This window comes from Talaromyces amestolkiae, assembly GCF_001896365.1.
Source record: "Talaromyces amestolkiae strain CIB chromosome Unknown scaffold3.1, whole genome shotgun sequence".
Lineage (NCBI taxonomy): Eukaryota > Fungi > Ascomycota > Eurotiomycetes > Eurotiales > Trichocomaceae > Talaromyces > Talaromyces amestolkiae.
The window spans coordinates 319,897-341,909 of NW_024468039.1; the positions used below are offsets into that span (position 1 = coordinate 319,897).

Below are 22,013 nucleotides of genomic sequence, written 5' to 3' on the forward strand. Positions count from 1 at the left end.
CAGGGGCAGGGAATTCATTTTTGCTTTGGACACTACTCAAGCCTATTAGATAGCTTTTTTCGATTAATCTAGCAGATCCAGAGATAAAAGTCAGTCTTTATCAAGTGAGACAAGCCCCTGGTGCCATCTTTCTATATTTGGGCATTATCCACTACCTGTCGTAGCTTGAGCAAGCTTTCCTAAAATATATGTAGACTTTTCCCGGCCTTTTTTGACGTAGAAGGTCAATAGTATTTCTCGAAGACCGACCTTGACGCCTCTTCGATCACATTCTACCGACGAAGATGCATTCGCCGGCGTCCTACTCTCCTCTAGACAGTCATAATGGCCATTATGTCCGGCCGCCCATTTCTCCTACTCCAAGCGTGAGCTTACATTCTATCTCTAGTTCTTATTTTTCTACTTCCCTCAGTTCACCCATCTAACTCAAAGAGCAGGAACAAGCGCTACTACAGCCTTACGAATCCAGGGACCATGGCGTATCTCTGGATGACCCCATCACTCCTACTGAATCTATGCGGCGGTACACTTTAAATGATCCCGGGGCAACAATCTTCGCCGCACCACCTTATCAAGAATCCGACTCGGCAAGCATACATGATAGACAGGGCGCTCAAACCCCTCTTTCCAGGAATGGAAGCCGAACAGACGCTCTAAGACGATACGGGACAAGGAAAATCAAATTGGTTCAGGGATCAGTTCTGAGTGTCGACTACCCGGTGCCTAGTGCTATTCAGAATGCCATTCAAGCAAAGTACCGCGACGTCGAGGAGTCTCAAGATGAATTCAAGTTTATGCGTTGTAAGTATTTGTGGCATTGAATATGAACCTCGCAAGGCCTGCGACTTGGCTCACGCCGGCATATAGATACGGCTGCTACTTGTGATCCTGATGAATTCACTTTGAGGAACGGTTACAATCTTCGTCCAGCAATTTACAACAGGCACACCGAGCTTCTCATCGCTATAACCTACTACAATGAAGATAAAGTCCTAACAGCGCGTACACTACATGGTGTTATGCAGAATATTAGGGATATCGTCAATCTCAAGAGGTCGGAATTTTGGAACAAAGGAGGCCCTGCATGGCAAAAGATTGTTGTGTGTCTGATATTTGATGGCTTTGAGCCATGTGATAAAAACACGTTGGATATTTTGGCCACGATTGGCATTTACCAAGATGGCTTGATGAAGAAAGACGTTGATGGTAGAGAGACTGTTGCTCATATCGTAAGTTCCGCTTCTTTTATGACCCTTGTTCAGAATAAAGTATACCTTGAGATCATATCTAATCAAAATTGATGTTTTCCAAGTTTGAATACACGACCCAACTCTCTGTTACCGCTACACAACAACTCATCCGCCCACACGGGGACGACGCGACCAATCTACCTCCGGTCCAAATGATGTTCTGCCTCAAACAGAAAAACAGCAAGAAAATCAATTCCCACCGCTGGCTGTTCAACGCTTTCAGCCGTATCTTGAACCCAGAAGTTGTCATCCTTTTGGATGCCGGGACCAAACCAGGACCGAAATCCCTTCTTGCTCTATGGCAAGCGTTTTACAATGATAAAAACTTGGGGGGGGCCTGTGGAGAGATCCATGCAATGCTGGGCCCGCGGTGGCGGAAAGTCCTTAATCCTTTGGTGGCAGCGCAAAACTTCGAGTATAAGATTTCGAATATCTTGGACAAACCATTGGAGAGCTCCTTTGGATACGTGAGTGTGTTACCAGGCGCGTTTTCGGCTTATCGGTATCGCGCAATTATGGGTCGTCCATTAGAACAATACTTTCATGGAGATCACACCCTGTCAAAAAGACTAGGTAAAAAGGGCATCGAAGGCATGAATATCTTTAAGAAGAACATGTTCTTAGCTGAGGATCGAATTCTCTGCTTCGAGCTTGTTGCTAAAGCAGGGTTCAAGTGGCATCTCAGTTACGTCAAAGCATCCAAAGGAGAGACTGATGTACCAGAGTCAGCAGCCGAGTTCATCAGTCAAAGACGTCGATGGCTCAATGGCTCTTTTGCTGCAGGTCTCTATGCTATGATGCACTTTGGTCGTATCTATAGTAGCGGGCACAATATCATTCGTCTTTTCTTTCTGCATATTCAGATGATATACAACTTTTGCCAATTGATTATGACGTGGTTTTCTTTGGGTATGTTTCATTCGCGAGAGTGACACCCCCTTCAAATAATGTCTTTACTAAAGTCTCGCTTTTCCAGGCTCATACTGGCTCACAACCTCTGTTATAATGGACCTTGTTGGCACACCGAGCACAACTAACAAAGAGGTTGGATGGCCATTTGGAAATACCGCAACGCCTATTGTCAATAACTTTCTCAAATATGGATATATTTTTGTTATCTTGCTGCAATTTGCACTTGCCCTGGGCAACCGTCCAAAAGCGTAAGTCATCGATATTATGAGGATGGAATTGCGAATGCTAATCGCGATCTACAGGACGAGGATCCCATATACACTCTCCTTCCTCTACTTTTCCATTGTCCAGCTCTACATCTTAGTGCTTTCCTTTTACTTAGTTGTCAACGCTTTCACTGGTCAAGTCCTCGACTTCAACCTCGACAACGGTATCGGGGCCTTTTTAACATCATTCTTCAGCTCCAGCGGTAGCGGCATCATATTGATTGCTTTGGCGTCAACGTATGGCATTTACATAATTGCCAGCGTACTGTACATGGATCCATGGCATATCCTCACAAGCTCATGGTCCTACTTTCTCGGCATGACCACATCAATCAATATCTTGATGATATACGCCTTTTGTAATTGGCACGATGTTTCCTGGGGCACCAAGGGGTCCGACAAGGCAGACGCATTACCTTCAGCGCAGACAAAGAAAGACGATGATAGCAAGAAAGTGTTTATCGAAGAGGTCGATAAGCCCCAAGCCGATATTGACAGTCAATTCGAAGTCACCGTGAAGCGGGCACTGGAGCCATGGGTTGAGCCCAAGGAAGACGACCAGATGAGCCTTGACGACTCGTACCGAAATTTCCGGACGACTTTGGTTCTTCTTTGGGTCTTTAGTAACTTGCTTTTGGTGCTACTGATTACGAGTACGGGTTTGGACAGACTATGTTTGACGGTATGTATGTCGCTTTTACTTGCTTTGACTGAAGCACTGGTTAGCTAATGAGATCCCATGGCAGAACACTTCTACTACGCGAACTTCGTGGTATTTCGAGGTCGTCTTATGGACCACGGCAGGGTTGTCTATCTTTCGCTTTATGGGATCCATGTGGTTTCTGGTCCGTTCAGGCATTCTGTGCTGTGTATCTCGCAGGTAGAACTTGTAAAATTTGTGAATCAATCGTCGAAGATAGTATCGTATTCCTCTAGCTCACGTCTGAATTTTTCGTACGATCAATGAGGGATATCTGCCCAAACTATCCACTTCAGATAGTGTTATCTCAGATGTTGATCAAAATGCGTAGGTAGCCTCAGGATATCGGGTATATAGCTGAGATACATACGGGGCAAATACACTCAAGTACCAATTGATTGAAAACCTGGGTAGATAGACCATTGAGGTTACCACAGTTGGGGCTAACACCAGAGATTTCTCCGACTCACGTATATAACCCAAAGAAAGTATCTACTAGACTGAGGATAAACCTGAGTAGGGCAAGAGGGAAAAAAGCAAAAAGTATTGGACCAACACAGGCTCGAACTGTGGACTTTCGCATTACCAACAAGGGCTTGCAACGCAAGCTGATATTAGTACGACACTCTAACCAACTGAGTTATAAGTCCATGTTGGAGAACGAAAAAATTTTGCTCCAAGACCCGTACTAAGAAAGCCAAACCAATGACAGGCAAACTATGGCCGATTTTTCCGACGCTCGGACAATCGCTATTCTAGGACCCAATTTCTTGAGCTACGAGGGCTTTGAAGTGCTAGTGGCCACAATTGTTCTAGTTCTTTGAAGCAGTGTATCATAAGTCTTTCAGAATTGATACAATTCTGATCTACGTACTTTGAAATCTGTCTCATTGCCTCCTCTAATTTGTAGTCTAAGGTTCGTCTAATATCAAACCTTCATTCTTGGTGACATGCGGTCGTTTTAGTCCAATCCCACTCGACCTGGGACTATAGGCTAGTCCACAATGGCGCCGATAAATTTAAATTTTCGTCCAATCAACGAATAATGGGAGGCACTAATACAGTATTGTCCACCTATACGAGCTCTGATTGGCTGTCCTCTATCCCATCAATCTGAATCGATATTTTTAGTTCCCGCCCATTCAGGTCGCTTAGATCAGATGGTTAGATCGTGGTGCTAATATAGACTCGCCTATACAAGCAGTCACGCCAAGGTCAAGGGTTCGACCCCCTTAGTGACCAGGATAACTTTCAATTTTTGCTTTTTTTTACCTCCAGTATTACATTTTAATCATTCAGGGATGCCTATGTTCACGTCTCCCATCCTTTCTATCGAGTTTTTGCCCGGGTGGGCAAGATTAAGTCACTATTTTAGGTTTTTTTGGTGTCAGCTAGACGGGCAGGAATGCGCTGTAAACATATCCAAAGCAGTCCCTAACTTTGTGATTTACTACCTAGTGGTAGATCTAACTAGATAACGACATTGATGTCCTTATCCTTTGACTTGAATATCCACATAACTCAAGCTTCGAGGATTGCTGTGCGGTCTCTCTCCATCATCCATTCCTCCCAAGACTTTGTTCTTACATCAGTCTTCAGATCACCCGGTTGAATGACCCTCATTGAACCCGTGTAGCCATACTCCTCAAGGGCCGGCAGAGACGATATGAACTCCATTGGTATTTTCATTGTTTCGTGTAAGAATTGGACAGTGACCGTCTTGAAATCCGCTTCTTGGCCACTCGCTCTCGACCAGATATCACAGATCTCTCCGTACGCCAGGTAGCTGTTGTTGTCATATGCCAATAACTTGGTACCTGGTGCTTCGTCTTCAATCAAAGCTCTGACAAACGGGCCCGTCGATTCTTTCACGTTGATAATTGGCATTCTGGCGGCTTTGCTCAGCGGTAGGAAGTACCTGTATCTGCCGTCCGATAGATCCAATCTGGGCGAAAGCAACGGATTTGTATTGTACGCACCGAGGTAAATGAACGATGTTTTTCGGGCCAAGTGAGGCAGTTCCGTCTCGATATAATCGACCACAGCACCTTTAGAATCCGCATGATTGCTCTGATACTTTGCGCCGGTCAGCTTTCTTGTTGCTGGGAGCGCGGAATAGACAAGACGCTCCAATGTTGGGACCTTGGCTGCACATTCGGCAGCGTTTTTGCCATGAGAAATCTCCGTTTGATACGCCACTCTACTGGGATCAGGCTTCTCTTCGTCTGATGGGCATACTTCTTGAGCCATAACAGTGGCGGCGAGAGCACGGTAGGTCACCCAGAAATCTGTATTGAGAAAGATGGCATGTGCATTATCAAATGCTCTTGCCAAGGTATCGGGGTTGGACAGATCTGCCTGCACGACTTCAGCACCGAGCACTTTCAGGGCTTGAGCAGCTGGTGATGAAGGATTGCGAGTGGTAACGCGAACCTTCCAGTGAGGAAGTTTAAGAAAGGTACGTGCAACCGAGCCTCCCTGGTTTCCTGTGGCGCCAACAACGACGATCGTCTTTATGGTTGAATCTCCCATGGCTAAGACTTGCGTGATGATTGGATGATGGAAACAAAAGGGTGATACTGAGAATAAGATGCTAGAAAATGCCAGGAAATTATATACATGGGCCAGCTGCGAAAGACATGATGGCATTTTTTATATCTCTCTCCATCCGTTGCACGTGCCCCTGGGCTCAAGATAACGACGAATATTGGCTTACAGACTTTTTTGCTAGAGATCGATCTCATTATCTGGCTTAGTCACCGAAAGTCATTCGTGATGGCTCCATTGACCGGTCAAATGTAACATTGTAAGCCCATCTGCAATGTAAGCCACATGTACTGTAAGCCACTAGAACGCTCAATAGTCTGTGGTGAAACTTTCCAAGAATTCAAAAATTTTCATTCTTGGAATGGATTTTTCCCATGATCCAGTCTGATGATGGCGATGATCTTGCTGTTTCGGAGATATCAGTAAAGCCCTAACGCCGAGTCTAATTTGGCACATCCACAAAGTATCTATTAGTCTTGAGGTTGTAGTCTCAAGCCAGGATACATAGAGACCTCCAATCTATCACGACCGGTTCCATGTCTTCGTTTGTCTGATAAACCTACTAATTAGAATATAATGGCTACACGATCTCGTAGTGGAACTGGAAAGGTGCGGAAGCGTGTTGTGACAGGGGCGCGACGGGAGCAAAATCGTCTAAACCAAAGAGCATATCGTAAGTGTTGCAGACATTAATATCTGGATTATGCTTAATCAGGTATACAGGTCAGCGACAGAGGACAATGGATTATCTTGATGGCTTACTGTCGGCCGAACGGTTAGAGGCACACCAGCTTTCAACGGACAAACGTCGAGCAGATGATATGACAAATGCGAGAGAGGACGATCAGATTTTGAGGAATAGCTCGATGACACCCTGCATACAGCCGGGGCAATCGATTCGACAGACAACATATGATGCTCGTCTCGATGGGCTTGAGATTTCAGGTCAATTGCTGATGCCATCACTTGATTATCGTTGGCCAGTGCAAAGCGGCTTTCGGCCATTACCTAATGATGAGACTTTGCATGAACTAATTCCCGCTTGGCCATTTACAGATCTCTCAGCGGTGGAAAACAGCATACCGTATACTCGTTCCGAGCGAGATAATGAGAGATCCAGAACCCACAGTGACCCGGGGTTGGATTTTAACTCGATATCGAGTAATCCAACCGGATCATCATTAAATTACAGCGATAGAATCAACGACAGCGGAAAAGAAAAAGATACGATCGAATGTGGAGGCTTGAATCTTGGAAGGATAATAGCTGCAGGTATCGAAACGCTGCTTCGCGGACCTTCTCAGGCATTGCCACCATCATCTCGACTACCTGACCCATGGACTGGATGCATTCACTTTACCCGCGGCCATATATTTCTGGCATGTATTCAAAATGCTCAAAGTATGGGTTTCAAAGTCGAAGACGTGCTGGTGCCAGAAAATCTCGCTCCCTCACCTTTCTACCAGCCCTTGATAGCGCCTACAGATGATCTCAAAAACCTTCTTGAAGATGTCACTAGTTCAACGACCCCGGCACACCTCAGGCCTACTCTTCCGCAGATTCTATATCCACACCCGGCTTTCCTGGATTTGATTCCGATGCCTACTTTTAGGGCTCGTGTCATCACATTGTTAGCGACACATCCGCATATTATTGACATGACGGTCCTAAAGAAAGATGTGGCATTTGAAAATGGAATTTGCTATTGGACTAATTCGAGCAGTCAGGGTAACGATACGGCGGCAGCTCAAGCTGCGCATGGTCAACCGTGGGATATACGGAGCTGGGAGGTTGCACCCTGGTTTCTGCGTAAGTGGCGAGTACTATTTGGAGGGGAGGCCGGGGAGGTATGGTAGCAGAGTCAGTGATGGCAAAGGGCTCGAGGAGAGTTAGCTCGGTACATATGTAGATCCACACTGTGAATGTCGCATTGACGGCTCACTTGCGAGATATATACAGAAGGGGACAGCCGATGCCATGCCACAGCCGTCGAACAAGCGATGCGCTTGATTTGGACCAAGATAATATTCAAAAGAAAGGGAGAAAAAATGAATGAAATAAAAATTTAGATTCCGACGACCAAAAAAAGTATATTGATGTTCGTGGTGAACGAGAAAAAATAAAAAAAGAAATGGACCAACACAGGCTCGAACTGTGGACTTTCGCATTACCAACAACTAACTTGCATTGCAAGCTGATATTAGTACGACACTCTAACCAACTGAGTTATAAGTCCATGTTAAGGGCAGGAAATATTTAGATAGTTATAGTTTTACCGAAGTCCACACTTGCTGATGGCATCATCGCTAACAGGCGGGTTATCTCCGTCCGCCCTTTAATCAGCATTCAATTATCATTGCATATGAGGGATGCTTGGGTATTTTCGGATCAACAGAACACCAGTCCGTCGACTCTCGAGCACCGTTTCCTCTTAATGGCATCCGACTAAATCTCGAACCGAGAGAAGCAGTTATTCGACAGTAGCCCATAAACATTGGACACACGCCGTGGTGTTGACTGACTAATTCATGAATGACACCATGAACTATCGCACAATGGCCACCACGGCAGCAGACAGCGATGATAATGCAACTGCAAACATTGATCCCAACATGGGTAGCAGCAATGGCGACAATATCGCCCCAATTACATCCGCGCAAAGCTTCACTCCGCGCTCACTGCTCGTTGGTCTCGGAATCGGCACCTTGATCATCTTCTCAAACACTTATTTCGGCTTGCAGACGGGATGGATGAGTTTGATGACCATGCCATCTTCCCTGATCGGGTTTGCAGTCTTCAAAAGTTTGTCGAAACATCTCTCTTTCCCATTTACGCCGGTCGAGAATGTGCTTATTCAAACTGTTGCGGGTGCCGTAGGCACTATGCCGCTGGGATGCGGATTTGTGGGTGTTATTCCGGCTCTTGAGTTCTTGCTTAAAGAAGGTGAGGATGGGAAGCTGGGTGATGGGGGAACTGGTGAGGGTGGTCCGTTGAATGTGGGCTTCTGGAAGTTGGTGATTTGGAGTCTGGGGGTTTGTTTGTTTGGCGCTATCTTTGCTGTTCCGCTCAGGAAGGAGGTTATTATTCGGGAGAAGTTGAAGTTTCCGAGTGGAACAGCGACCGCCTTGATGATTAGGATGTTGCATGGGTCGGCGGATGAGAAATCGGACGCTCAGCACCAGCGTGCGTCATCGGTTACAAATGTCCCGACAAGTAGACCGGTTTCTTCAGCTTCTACGACCCGGGATGTACAAGTCAACGGTGATGGCCGCCGTGACTGGAAGTCAAAGATCCGCCTGCTCATTGGCGCATTTGCCGTCTCAGCGTTTTATGTCAGTCCTCCCTATCGTTGAGATTGTCCCTATCGTTGAGATGAAGCCCGTCTTAAGAACTAACAAAATAAGACACTCTTCTCATACTTTGTCCCTCAAGTCCGTGACCTCCCCATATTTGGGTTGTCGCTAGCCCAAAATTGGCTCTGGACTCTAAACCCTTCCCCGGCATATGTGGGTCAGGGCATCATAATGGGCCCTTCGACCTCAATGCATATGCTCCTGGGCGCAGTCCTAGGCTGGGCAATACTGTCGCCTATCGCCAAACACAAAGGGTGGGCACCGGGACCAGTCGATGACTGGGCAAACGGCAGTAAAGGTTGGATTATATGGGTGTCTTTGGCCATCATGCTCGCAGACTCGATCATAAATCTCGGATGGCTCATTCTGCGAACGTCATACGGATCTCTCCCATGGCTGAAAGCCAAGCTGCAAGCCCTCAAACGGAAGGGAGGGAAAGGAGTCATTTCTGAGCAGAGACGCCGTTCGCACGTCCAATATTCAGCTCTGCATGCGCCCACAAATGCCGAGGAATTGAATATCGAAGAGGACGAAGGAGACCTAGAAGAAGAAGAATCCGACGCTCCCCCCTCGGAACTCATCTCAAACCGCACAATCTTCATCTTCCTCCCGCTCACTTTAGTCCTAAACGTGATATGCATGCACATCGCCTTCGGCGACATCATCACCCCCTTCCTCTCCACCTTTGCCACTTTACTAGCAGTCCTCCTCTCAATCATGGGTGTCCGCGCCCTCGGCGAAACAGACCTCAACCCCGTGTCCGGAATCAGCAAATTAACCCAACTCATCTTCTCCCTCGTCACGCCTGCATCAATGCATACCCGCCGCTCGGCTGTAGTCACAAACCTTCTCGCTGGGGCCGTTTCTGAAGCCGGCGCTCTGCAGGCTGGCGACATGATGCAGGACCTCAAGACGGGTCACTTACTAGGCGCAAGTCCCAAGGCGCAGTTTTATGGGCAGGTTATTGGGAGCGTTTTTGGTGCTGTGGTATCGACGGCCGTGTATAAGATGTACGTCAACGTGTATCCTGTGCCGGGCGACCAGTTCCAGATCCCCGCGGCGTTTGTGTGGATATTTACGGCACGGCTTGTGACGGGTCAGGGGKTGCCTCCTATGGCGTGGCAGGTTGCGATGCTTTTTGGAGCGGTGTTTGTGGGTACAACGGTTCTCAGGATTGTGGCTACGGTTCGACGTACTCAACAACATCAAGGCAGCCCTCCGCCGTCGTGGATATCGTTTGTCCCCGGTGGGATTGCGGTTGCAGTGGGCATGTTTAACGTTCCGTCTTTCACACTGGCGAGAGCTATCGGAGGCGTGATAGCGTGGTGGTGGGCGAGAAGGAATTCCTCTGCGCCTGTGCCGCTTCCTTCTTCTTCAGATCAGGGACATATCGTCAGTCCTACCACCACTGATGCAACCGATGCAGACGAATCGACAAACGAATCGACGTCATCATCGCCTCTTATATCTGCGAGTGTTGAATTACAGAGTGCCGCCAAGTCGCAGCCATCGCCACTTGATCCCAGTCAAGAAGATACGTCCTCGTCGACTGTGGTCGTGCTCGCGTCGGGACTCATACTCGGTGAGGGCGTGCTGAGTATTGCGAATTTGATTCTTGCTAGTTTCAAGGTGCCGCATCTCTGATTAGCAGAGCCGCAAGGGGCGATAGTTGATGAAGACCGACGTAAGGGAGCCTTGAAATGGTAAAGAAAAAACGTGCAATTATAGAAGGTGGAGTTTTACATACATCATTACTGCTTATATACTAGAAATGTTGGATAGTCTTTCTATGTTGTTGGACGGACAAATCAATCCGCAAATACGTGATAAAAGCGAACCCTTTGAAAGATCAATTCTCAATATCTACCCACCCACCGACCAGCTAAATCATCAAAGTTGCTATCGCATCACTGTTTTTATATACACATACAATGAACATACAATATCTCACAAAGACGAAAAATATAAACCATAGAAAAGGGGGAATCGGTATGATACACGATTCTGACGAAAGAAAGAAAATAAAGCGTAGAAGATGCCGCCGTGGTTGTTCGTTAGAACATGGCAGAGAGAAAGAAGTGAAGACAAAGTCTTTAGAAAAAGATAGTGGGCAATGGGTATCGTGTCTAGAATGAAATGAGAACTTTAGAGCCAAGCGCATGGCTATTCCTGACCGGGAACAGGTTTTCTTTCGATCGGTGACTCGGGACTTGCGTCATTCTGGACTTGTGGTGATGGTGCCGGTGCGGTAGGGCTTTGTACAGGCTGCTGAGGAGGGCCTGGTAGAGGGCCGGTTGGTGGCGCTAGAGGACTTTGACCTCCTCGGTGCACAACTGGACGTGGACCCATCTGAGCAACACTTGCGCTGTTGCTGCGTGATCGTCCTCCGGCCGGGCTAGCTGGACGGGATCCTCCCGGCGTCAATGGGTGTGGAACATCGGCGCCACGGCCGGGGCCAGGGGACATTGATCGTGGAGTGCCAGGGGGAGGTGGGAAATGGGGCATTCCAGAACCAGTAGGGGTCATGGGGCGACCGTCATTGTAGAAACGTGGAGGAGCCCCTCTCATTTGAGGTGGAGGTCCCATGCGACCACCAGCTGGGGACATGGGCCTTCCATTGGGACCCATGATCGGCGGACCGCGAGGACCAGGACCATTTGGACCACCAGGTCCGTTAGGTCCAGGCGGGCGACGGGGCTGAAGAGGTCGGGCAGACAGACATGTGCGTGGTGCAATACCCTGAACTGAGCCATCCATGCTGGAGCATTGAGTCTTTCAATATGTTAGCATATGTTTCATTTAGAAGCCCAGAATATTCTTACCCATCCATCATCGTACGACTTCAAAAGTCTCACAAGCTGACCGGCGCGCAGTTCCATTTCATCGGCCAGGGAAGGTGTAAAGTCCATTTGGACACGGTGGACGTTACTAACAGGAGCACCAGCACCACCAACAACAGGGGATTGAGGTCGGGACCCCGCATGTTCGACGTATTCAGGGGATGGTGTTCGTGGTTCAGCTGGGTTGTCGTTGGACTTTGCGGCGGCCACGGCTGCGACAGGAACAGCACCAACAGCAGCTCCTGCGACAGCACCGGCAGCAGCAGCTTCTAAAGAGCCAGCAGAAGACCCTTCTTCAGTAATAGGGCTGGGCAAGTTGTGAACACTACCAGGAGGTGAAGGCGTCAGATCCCGGATGGGAGAGGATGCATCCTTAGCAGGGGGCATAGGAGGGGACGCAGCTTGTGCTCCATTATCGAAAGGATTGACTGGATCGGTGAATGGATCTTGACGTGGGGACTGTGGGGGAACATGTGCCGAGCCGCCGTAAGGACGTTCAGCTGAGCGAGCTACTTGTAGGCCACCAGCTGCGGCGGCGCCTGCAGCAGCACCAGCAGCAGCACCAGCGGCACCAGCAGCGTAAGGGTTGGCACCACCAGACTGGGTCAACATGGGGTTGAATTGGGTGATTGGGCGCAGGCTGACTTGAGGGGCAGTTGCTGGGGTTGACGGTGCCGAAGAGTACGCTGCCATCGACTGTGGCGGCGGAGCGCTAGTCATTGGAGGAGGTTGGCTTCGAGCGAACTTTTCATTTTCTGCCGCAGCAGCGGCGGCAGCCGCTTCTTCTCTGTTCTTTCTCTGCTTATGCAGCCAGAAGAGGACCAATCCAGCGATAAGTCCAATTCCTCCCAAGACACCGATCGCAATCCCAGCTTTGGCACCTCCTGTAAGACCATTGGAAGCAGATGCGGCTGCGGAGGTAGTGGCAGAAGCAGTGGATGATGAGAACTGGTCTACTGCCGTACCGGTTGACGAAGTGGAAGATGCGGACTGTGTGGAAGAGGACGTCAAGAAAGTGGTCGAAGAAGGATCGCTCGAGGTGGTCAACAAGTCAGACAACGAGGTCGACGTGGTTGACTGAGTTGACGTAGTATGAGTCGTAGTCTCCGGAGCCTTAGTGGTGGTGGATGATTTCTCTGACTGTGAAGTCGTTGTCGTCTTTGTTGACTGGGCTACAGGAGCACCCTTTCCCGTAGTTGTCGGATCCGCAGTAGTAGTCGTATCTGAGCCCGTAACATAACCACCAATTGCGCCGGTGAAAGTAGGCGACGCGGTCACATAGACTACTGACGCAGTTTCAGTCACGGTAGACTGCTGCTCGCCCTTATTGTTGTCGATTCCAAGGAAACTCTCGACCGCCGAAATGATATCCCGTCTTTCATGGCGGTGAAAATGGGCGTGCGACATGACGAGCTCTTGAATAATATCGTCGTTGAATCGGTAACCGGCGGGGTATGGTCTGGCGATCAAACAGTCTTATGCGTAGAAGTAGTGGTCAAATATCGAAGATGCGAAGTAAGCGACACACTGGGCGGTACTGTGAAGGGAATGTCGAAATACACAAATTGAAAGAGAACGTGGGGTAAAGAACGAAAGGCAGACTACAGCCTGTGCAGGTCAAATGGTAATCACGAACATACAATGGACGCGACGAGCAGCCAGGCTACAGCAGAAAGGTTGGAGTGTGGAGAGATCACCACACGAAAGAATGTACGGTCCACGAGGAAGAGCAGGATGAAGAAGAGACGGAGGAGGAAGGAATGCCCAGGACAGAATCTGAAACATAGTTTGATGAACCCTCGAGCCTTGGGCGCACGATACGGTAATACGCGTGGTGTATTATATTACATTGCTACGTATGTGCGTATTACGTGGCGAGGTGATACCAAAAGCAGCAGAATGATTGGTGATTGGCTTCAGGCAGTGCTTCTGGTCACACGTGTAATAGTATCACCTATGTGTAACATTGCAAATCGGCCGAGGAAGACTGAGTTGGTAACAATGGTATCGTGCCTGGTAACACTGCGTATTGAATGTGTAAAGCTTGTAATGTGGCGCTGCGCTAGACCCTAGAGCCTGAGCCAGTCCAGGTACACAGCCAACCAGCAGCCATTCATCTCGGCTGGCGGCCGGGTCGGAGATTCGCGCCGTCCAGAATGGATTAGCCTCGTCTAGGCATTCATTGTTTGTTCATTCAATTTGATTACTCTACTCTGTACGGAGTAGTTAGTACGTATTGAATGTTCAGGCGGTGGGCGTCGGAGGGCGTGGGCCAATGCTCATTGGCTGTCTGTTTGTGATCTCACAGCCTCTTATGTGTGTGCTCTGCGCGGAGAGCCGCGGATCCACTAGGATGCGTGTGGGCCGTGTTCAAGTGAAGAGATGTCCTATCATGTACATCGCATGCAATTACTACGTATATACTATGGAATATGACATGACTGATATATGGCTTGGTGTGTTCATGATAGATGACGCGCATGAATCTCGCTGTCGGCATAATATTTTGGACGCCCTGCTATTTCAACGGCTGTACACTAGACGATGGCCCAAGCGGCTCTGTCTTATCCGCCCAACGCAAACACCTCGAGAGCACTTATTACTTGTCAACAGAATTAAATCGAAATTCTTATGGCTATTTTCTAATGGCCTGGGTATCGCAAGGAGTGAGCAGACATGTCGACTTTACTCGTCCTGCTCGGACTGATTGTTTTGTGGCAGAAATGGATGTCGCAAAGCCTGGATACTGTTAGCACTGTCCGATGTGACAAGCTGTTGCAAAATACCTGTTCAGCAGTCAACCTAGAAGAAGATTCGTAGCACACTAATTTGCTAACTAGATCACGTCCTTGGGTTGATGCTCCTTCCAAGACTTCTTCCCAAGGTTTGACCGGGTACTCATAAAATTGAAACTTGCCCCAGTCCGGAAGCTTTGCAGACTCCTATCAATATTTGAGTTAATGTTTGATAAAAAGCTGGATGGATGGAACCGTACCGGCCACACTTCGGCATTGGGAGTCCCCAAAGTGCTGAAAATCGATTTTATAAGAGCAAGCTCACTGCCTAGATCTCCCGAGTCAAAGAGCTGGCGATGGCGCATATCTACTGCTTCTGCGACAACACAACCAGCCGCCCACATATCCAGCGACGTGTCGTATTCTGTCGACCCAAACAGAATTTCCGGTGGCCGATAGCTGGTGGTTCCGACATCAATAATCTTTTCGTTCGCAGCTTCAGAGCCTTCATCCATTTCCTTCCATGAGATGCCAAAGTCGGCTAGAAAGGCTGGACCGTCCAGACTATCCAGAAGGATATTCGAAGGCTTTACGTCTCGATGAATAATATGGAGCGCGTGCGTATGTTCCAGGCCGCGAAACATATCTCTCAAGATGATCTTGATTTGAAGTGTCGTCAAGACATTTTGATGCAGTACTTCGGCAAAGTTGTACCGCATGAAGGGGAAAACGAGGACGAATCGCCCGCCAGCCAACTCGAAAGCTTCGAGTAATGTGATGATGTGTTTTTGATCTTTCGTCCATCGTAAAATACGTGCTTCCCGTTTGGAGTCATGGGGAGGACTCATTTGATGAGGAGTTGTGACTTTCAGAGCAACCAATTTACCATCAGAGCTTTTGGATCGATAAACCGTAGACATCAGCCCATCAGCATGATGAACGCAATTTTCGTATGCACCAATTTTGACAGCATTGGCAGCTTCCCCAGGCTCAATATATGCTTCTTCGCTTGATATTGCTTTTGGGGTATCGATCACTGGAACATCGGCATGTTGAGCCTCGAACCCATCGATAATCTCCTGACATAGGCGATCATACTCTGCCTAATAACCACGTGTGAGCGGTTATCGCCTGACCAAACAGCTAATACAATGAACGCTCGTAGAGATGCGAGATCGAACCTCTGAAGTAGCTTTGGCGTAAGCCTCCCTTTCTAGAGGGGCAGAATGTGGTTGAGCTTCCACAAAGGTCGATGACGGCGAGAGATTGCGGTAGGCGGATGTGCTATGCTGGGTAAGAAAATTACGTCCCAAGTCAGAGTGTTGACTACTTACATTTCTGACATCCGCTGAAGCCTCTTGCTGAAGCCATACGAGGCTCTCCAGTCCTCGGCCATTGCGTACATGACAGACAGGGTTTGTTGGTTCGGCAACGGATGGTTCATCCGGAGGAAAAAGAGACCGGGCTGTGATTGGCCCACGGAGCACCCCAGCTCGGCCCAATGCGATGCCATCATGTGTCAATCCATTTGAGCTGAGTGAAGCATCCTTTGTGACATATATAGTGGGAAAAAAGATAGTCGAGTAAGCAGGCAAGAGGGTATAATCTGTCCTCTATTAGCAAATAATGGCATAATAGAAAGACAGTGAGGAAGAAGAGAAAGGAGCCATACGAGCATGGTTACCTCATTGCTCCGGATTGACCAATCACAGCTCTCAAGTCAGGACGAAGCGGGTCTCCCGCCTTTGGCAACTTCCGGCCTCGCCTGACTGACTAACCGTCGCATCCTGCCATCCTACCTTGCTACTCTGTGCTGTTGGTTTTCGCTTTTTCGGATTCATATAGATTTATGGAGAGCTGCCAGCATATAGAGCTTCACCCCCGGCATTGATACCACTTCTCTCGTTGCTTCATTACTAACTACGTCCTTCTCTTGTTTATTATGTACTTGGCGCTGCCATAGAGGTCGCAGCTATGGAACTGTCAAGGCAGGAGTACCCTGCATTGTTGGTACGTTGTTGGGAAATATGATTGACTCGCTCGCTGTCATTGCAAGCTACTAACGACTGTCATAGACCTCGTTGCAGCCGAACCAGGCCACCGCCGTCCTCAACGATCGCATTCGTCTCATCAACAAAGTCAATACCGACATTGCCGATTGGTTACAGGTAGGCCATCTTTGAGCCTCAGCGGAGTCACAAAACAGACGGTTAATCCGAGACTCTGTAGGAACGGAGGCGTGTTGAAGAACTATACGTCCAAGGTCTGCGCAAACTTGCCAGGCGACCACAGCTAGATGGAGGTGCGGCGCTAGGGTAAGTGAAGTGCTAGTCAAGCACACGGGTGGTCTAATCTTACAGTCTGGCTTTAGAATCTTTCAACTGCCGTGGAACCGCATAACTGCCGCCACCGAATCGCTCGCAGCCTCTCATGAAGTGCTCGCCTCCAAAATTGAAGAAGATGTGGAAAGACCGCTGAGGGAGTACGGATCGAGGAACCGAGACTTGAGCTCAATGCCTTCGATTCACTCTGATTTGGTAAACTTGGCAAAGGGGCTGGACGCTGCACAAAAGAAATTGGAGAAAGCGAAAGAAAAAGGTCCCAAGGGAGCAGACAAGGTTGCAGCCGCCGTTACCTCTGTAACCGAAGCCACTCAGCAATGGGAGTCGCGAGCGCCATTTGTATTCGAACAGCTACAAGCCGTTGACGAAAGCAGACTTAATCATCTTCGAGATGTTCTCACCCAGCTGCAAACCCATGAGGTGGATCAAATTGAACGCAGTCGACAGACAGCAGAGAGCTGTCTGAACGTATTGCTTAATGTGCAAACAGAGGACGAAATCAAGACCTTCGCCGCCAAACTGAACGGAGGAAGAGAGCCAGTCTTGACACGGAACAGCTCGGTAGCTGCCGCCGCCCCTGTTACACCGGTACCGGCCCCTGTGCCAAGTAGTGAGGCCGACCTGCCGCCTCCTCCTAGGATCCAAGATGATGCGGCGAGTCAGCATTCGAACCGATCAGGCCGCGCTGCTCGCGTGCCCCCGCCAGGTAGGCTTTGAACAACTCATCGCTCACCATGCACTTGCACAGCTAAAATGATTAGTCCCTGAGCCCCGACATACGCCGCGGATGGGAGGTCTGCGTAGATTAGGAACCGTCATGAACCGACGTAAAAGCATCGTTATAGGCTCTGGTACCTCTCTTCCATCTGAGAAGAAGAGTCGACCGGGGTTTGGATTTAGACGAGGGGATTCGTCTTCGAATGTGCACACACAAATCCCTTCTACTCCACCAGGCCGAGATACCCCCAGCATTGCTAGCGAGTCCATAGGCAGCCCACCTCCTACGGGATCTACTGCCAATGACTACGTTCCCTCTGAGGATGCTATTACTCCAATTGCGGAAACAACAGAAACCACCGCGACTACAAATGGCCTGGCGTCCAATCACACAGAACCCGTAGCTTCTCCAGTAGCGGCGAACCAGGTAGGCACGTTTTCTACGCTGCTGCTCATTCACTGACACTCTCCACCTCTTAGATCCAAATTGATTCTGAAGGGTATTCCGAGAGACCCCAGCTGGTTGACGAGATTACACAGGCCCAGAGAGAAGCCTCAGGGTATGATCACTTCTTCCTGACTCGAAAATACAATACTTAGTGATTTTTTTAGAATCGAGGACACCGGTCTCAATCTGACTATTCGGGACCAGCCTATTCCTGAAGACGAAACGCAGGCCAAACAGGCCATGGATGAAATGGCGAATACGCTACGAATGGTAACGTTGGAATCCTCCTTTGAATATGTAAATACTAATTATTTCTATAGCAAGGCTTGCAGGTCGGGCTCAGAAGAAACGCAGGCACCATCCGTGGTCGTCGCGATGTTCGCAACACGGCTTTTATATCACCATCTACTGCTGCGGAGATAATACCTGCAGCTCTATTAGGCACACCCACGGGCACCTCATCTAGCGGACAACTCGAGTCGCCTGTTCCGGTATCAGCAACCCCTTCTCATGAAGACCGAGCAATGTCAGATACAACGTCGATTCATTCTTCACACACTCTGCAAAATATTTCAGGGCCTGTTTCTCACCCAGAACTTCACGAACCGGGCTTGAATGCTTCAATTATTGAAACCGTAAGCAGTTGGTTTGAAAATGGTACAGTAACGAAGTCATTTGTCATTGGTGAGCTAGCTTTGGCATACAACGCCATTCCAGGAACGACATCAGAGAACGTCGTCCGCTTGGATAACTTTGCTCTTCTCGAAAAGGTCGCAGCCAACCCACATTTTGTGACTGAGGTTTCTAAAACTGATGACGAGAAACGAGGAGAATACAACGTTGCCACGGAAAAGATAGCTCGCGCTATTCCGACAGTCGCGTTCAAATACCAGCTGCATCTTTCTCCCCCAGATTTGTCATCGTATTCTCCAGTGCTGTTTAGACCGGTGTGGAATCTTGAGGAATTCCAGGCGAGCGTCATTGTGTTTTATTCCGTCAATCCAGAATTCGTGGATAAAGCCGCTTCCGGTTCTCTGCATTTGAAGAACGTCGTGATCACAGTCAACTTGGACCTCAGCTCTGAAGACGAGACTACCAAGCAACCTAGGGAAGTGGTGCGTGCGACTGGTGCTGTTATGTATCCAAACACGGGCGCGCTGTTTCGTCGCAAGCACTCTGCGGTTCTATGGAAGATACCCGAACTGGAAGTACGAGCTGGATCAGAAGAGAAACTCTTAGCTCGATTTACGACTTCAGCAAGTTGGCCACGCAAGGGTAGAGTTGAAGCCAAGTTTGAGCACCATACGACAGACTCAGCTTCGCGCTTGGGTGTGAGTCTCGCCGAGACTGCAGCGTCGGGAACAGAGCACGACCCTTTCGCTGATGATGGTTCCACACCACCTCAATCGGCATCCTTAGCAACGTCTTGGAAGCCAGTGCACACCGTGCGCAAGTTAGCCGCCGGAAAATACGTTGCATCCTGATCTGGAGGCGCAACGACTGATGCGATGATCATACATAATTTTACAAAAGCTATCCTTTATTGCGCCCTAGCGTTTGTTCCTTCTCTACCCAAACACATTCCCTCTTACCAGCCTATTCGCCCGTTTTGGATTTATCTTGATTTTACACCCACCTAGCATGCGCGTATCTTCATTCCTCTTGTTGCTCTTGAATTTGGCTCTTTGCACATACATATCACCTACCTAGTTGATTGCACGAATCCTGAATACCAACAGTATTGAGACTTCGTCATTTGGGAATTAATTTGGCAAAATTGTACTTATTTGTATATAACGGAACTTTCATCTGATATGAGTGTCTCCAATCTATCCATAATGGAATGAACACCTTAACTTCAGTCGCGAAGTCACTGCGACTTGATTCAAATGTCTAGACATGACATTACCCAACGGGTAATAGATTGACGTCAAACAGACTAGGACACGCTTCATAAGTTCATATCCTTTATACATACTTCGAGAAACGTAAAATAAGGTTCAGCAGAGCATGATCTGTACATGTTTCGCGACGCGCCCCACAAACTACATATTGGAGCCTCGCGTTGTTGTGGAATGTTGCTAGTCTTGTTGCTTCTCGAAGCTCCGTGTAAACTCATTGTGTCAGGTGCAGAGGGCACGTTCGTTGATTGAAGCACGAAAGTATGAGGGCTTCGCCAGAGTTCAGACTACCTGTGTAACCTCGATTTCCATGTTCTTCGTCTGACCTACACGAGCCTCATCAAATTGCCACTTTCTGGCCACCTGGAATGCTCTGAAGCGTCAAAAGATTCCACATTTCTCTTCTCAGACATACCCACTGCCACGCTGACATGATAAGCTTTGGCCGACAAGCAAAAGCTCCGACATGGCGGGCTCCCTATAGACGCGACGGAATGCCAACAAGTCATCTGCGGAATGTGGCAGGCTGTTTCGATGATGCGCATTAGATTACTTGATTGGACGAGGATGTGATCATTCCGTAATAGAAGGATGACTCTATGCTTAAATCGAGAGGCCGGGGATTTTGGTGTTTAACTTCGTTTCTCACCAGCCATGGACAATCACGTTCGAAGTTTGCTATGGGCTGGTCTATGGGAGTTAATGCCTATATAACGTTGGTTCTGCTTCCCTCTACAAAGTCGATTCACTCAGTCCACCGCCATTATACAATACGATCCTCTCAAACGTCTTTCAAAGGCAATATCGTGTCCAAGGATTCAATCTTTGTCTGTACCATCGTACCATCGTTCACGCTAGAACGGATCAACATCATCAGTCCCAAAATGCGTTCCTCGACGGTGAGTACCCCTATTTCTTCCAAGTGTTATAAACCCATCTAATTTTCGACTCTAGATACTTTCCGCTCTAAGCTTAACCCTCTTATACTCCCTTCCCACACTCGCCCTCACCAGTGGAAAAGCATGGGTCAACTTCTACAAAGATTGCCCTAGCGAATTCGTCGAGGTCGAAGAACTCACATTCATCGTCTCCTCCCTCAAACAGTCAACCGGAAACCGAGCACAAGCCTCATCTTCGCCTAGCCCTGTGCACTCCATCAAAGCATCACCTTCAAGCTCGGCTTCCCACTTCCCTTCATCATCACCAGCATTGGCGTCAGCATCAGCGTCAGGCATAAACCCACTCTCAACATCCTCAACATCGGTCCTTTCAAAGAAATCACAATTCCGCTCCGCCCTCGCAGCTCGCAGCACCGAAAGGACAACCACCCGCTCCCCGTCTGTCAACATAACCCAAGGCCAATGCCAAGCAGTCCCCATCGTGACGGCGCGACACATCGACTCCAGCTCTGTCTCCGTAGGCGCCGAACTATCCACAATCACACCCTTTCAAGAATGCAACATCACCGTGCACGAGGTACCCGGTTGTGTTGATGAGCCGCTCCTCGTGGCGCCTGTGAAGAATAGAGAAGCGGAGAGTTCCTGCACGCCGAGGAATTTTGGCGCTTTTAATGATGTCTGGGTTCGACTGGATTGTTCGGAAGTTGGGACTGGGTCGAAGAAGCCGGTTCGACGTGTTTTCTGAAAAGTTTCTTGTCATTTTTAGGGGTGTCTTGTTTTTGGGCGCATGAATTGGATGGATATGAGTTCACGATCTGAATGGTTTCCAGAGTTTGGTTGCATGTTATGGATTGCATTTGAGAATGGTTGCGAAGTACATGTACATAGATAGTTCAGCATCTTCAATTACCTCATCTATCAGAATTTATTGACGAGGTCTCATTTTTGATTATGTCCCAACGGCTCCGCCAAACGTCAATTTTGAGATTGACATTGTGATACGTAGCTTATAGAGGAATTCGCTGTAGAATATATAGGTATTTCCTGAAACAGTCACATAAAGGAGCATTAGCATTGACATTTTCTATATATACCAATTCGTA

The 22,013-nt window shown here is 48.4% G+C and overlaps 6 protein-coding genes across 6 annotated transcripts; 4 read left to right on the forward strand and 2 right to left on the reverse strand.

Annotated features, from left to right (window-relative positions):
* Nucleotides 1-284: 284 nt before the first annotated feature.
* On the forward strand, nt 285-3,312 carry BHQ10_002167 (uncharacterized protein; the record flags this gene model as incomplete). The annotated part of the gene is made up of 7 exons (XM_040874283.1): nt 285-365; nt 438-801; nt 868-1,229; nt 1,313-2,159; nt 2,227-2,410; nt 2,465-3,081; nt 3,155-3,312. The coding sequence occupies 7 exons, from the start codon at nt 285-287 to the stop codon at nt 3,310-3,312; spliced, it is 2,613 nt and encodes an 870-aa protein (XP_040730672.1).
* A 1,337-nt stretch (nt 3,313-4,649) lies between these two features.
* Nucleotides 4,650-5,660, reverse strand: BHQ10_002168 (uncharacterized protein; the record flags this gene model as incomplete). The annotated part of the gene is made up of 1 exon (XM_040874284.1): nt 4,650-5,660. One exon carries the CDS (start codon nt 5,658-5,660, stop codon nt 4,650-4,652), a length of 1,011 nt encoding a protein of 336 aa, XP_040730673.1.
* A 2,570-nt stretch (nt 5,661-8,230) lies between these two features.
* Nucleotides 8,231-10,672, forward strand: BHQ10_002169 (uncharacterized protein; the record flags this gene model as incomplete). The annotated part of the gene is made up of 2 exons (XM_040874285.1): nt 8,231-9,007; nt 9,080-10,672. 2 exons carry the CDS (start codon nt 8,231-8,233, stop codon nt 10,670-10,672), a joined length of 2,370 nt encoding a protein of 789 aa, XP_040730674.1.
* A 519-nt stretch (nt 10,673-11,191) lies between these two features.
* Nucleotides 11,192-16,119, reverse strand: BHQ10_002170 (uncharacterized protein; the record flags this gene model as incomplete). The annotated part of the gene is made up of 7 exons (XM_040874287.1): nt 11,192-11,800; nt 11,851-13,327; nt 14,558-14,607; nt 14,655-14,810; nt 14,864-15,706; nt 15,785-15,887; nt 15,938-16,119. 7 exons carry the CDS (start codon nt 16,117-16,119, stop codon nt 11,192-11,194), a joined length of 3,420 nt encoding a protein of 1,139 aa, XP_040730675.1.
* Nucleotides 16,120-16,577: 458 nt separating this feature from the next.
* BHQ10_002171 (uncharacterized protein) lies at nt 16,578-19,594 on the forward strand (the record flags this gene model as incomplete). Its single annotated transcript, XM_040874288.1, has 8 exons — nt 16,578-16,613; nt 16,679-16,771; nt 16,833-16,918; nt 16,975-17,651; nt 17,707-18,089; nt 18,143-18,222; nt 18,275-18,380; nt 18,431-19,594. The coding sequence occupies 8 exons, from the start codon at nt 16,578-16,580 to the stop codon at nt 19,592-19,594; spliced, it is 2,625 nt and encodes an 874-aa protein (XP_040730676.1).
* Nucleotides 19,595-20,895: 1,301 nt separating this feature from the next.
* On the forward strand, nt 20,896-21,655 carry BHQ10_002172 (uncharacterized protein; the record flags this gene model as incomplete). The annotated part of the gene is made up of 2 exons (XM_040874289.1): nt 20,896-20,910; nt 20,966-21,655. The coding sequence occupies 2 exons, from the start codon at nt 20,896-20,898 to the stop codon at nt 21,653-21,655; spliced, it is 705 nt and encodes a 234-aa protein (XP_040730677.1).
* Nucleotides 21,656-22,013: the final 358 nt, after the last annotated feature.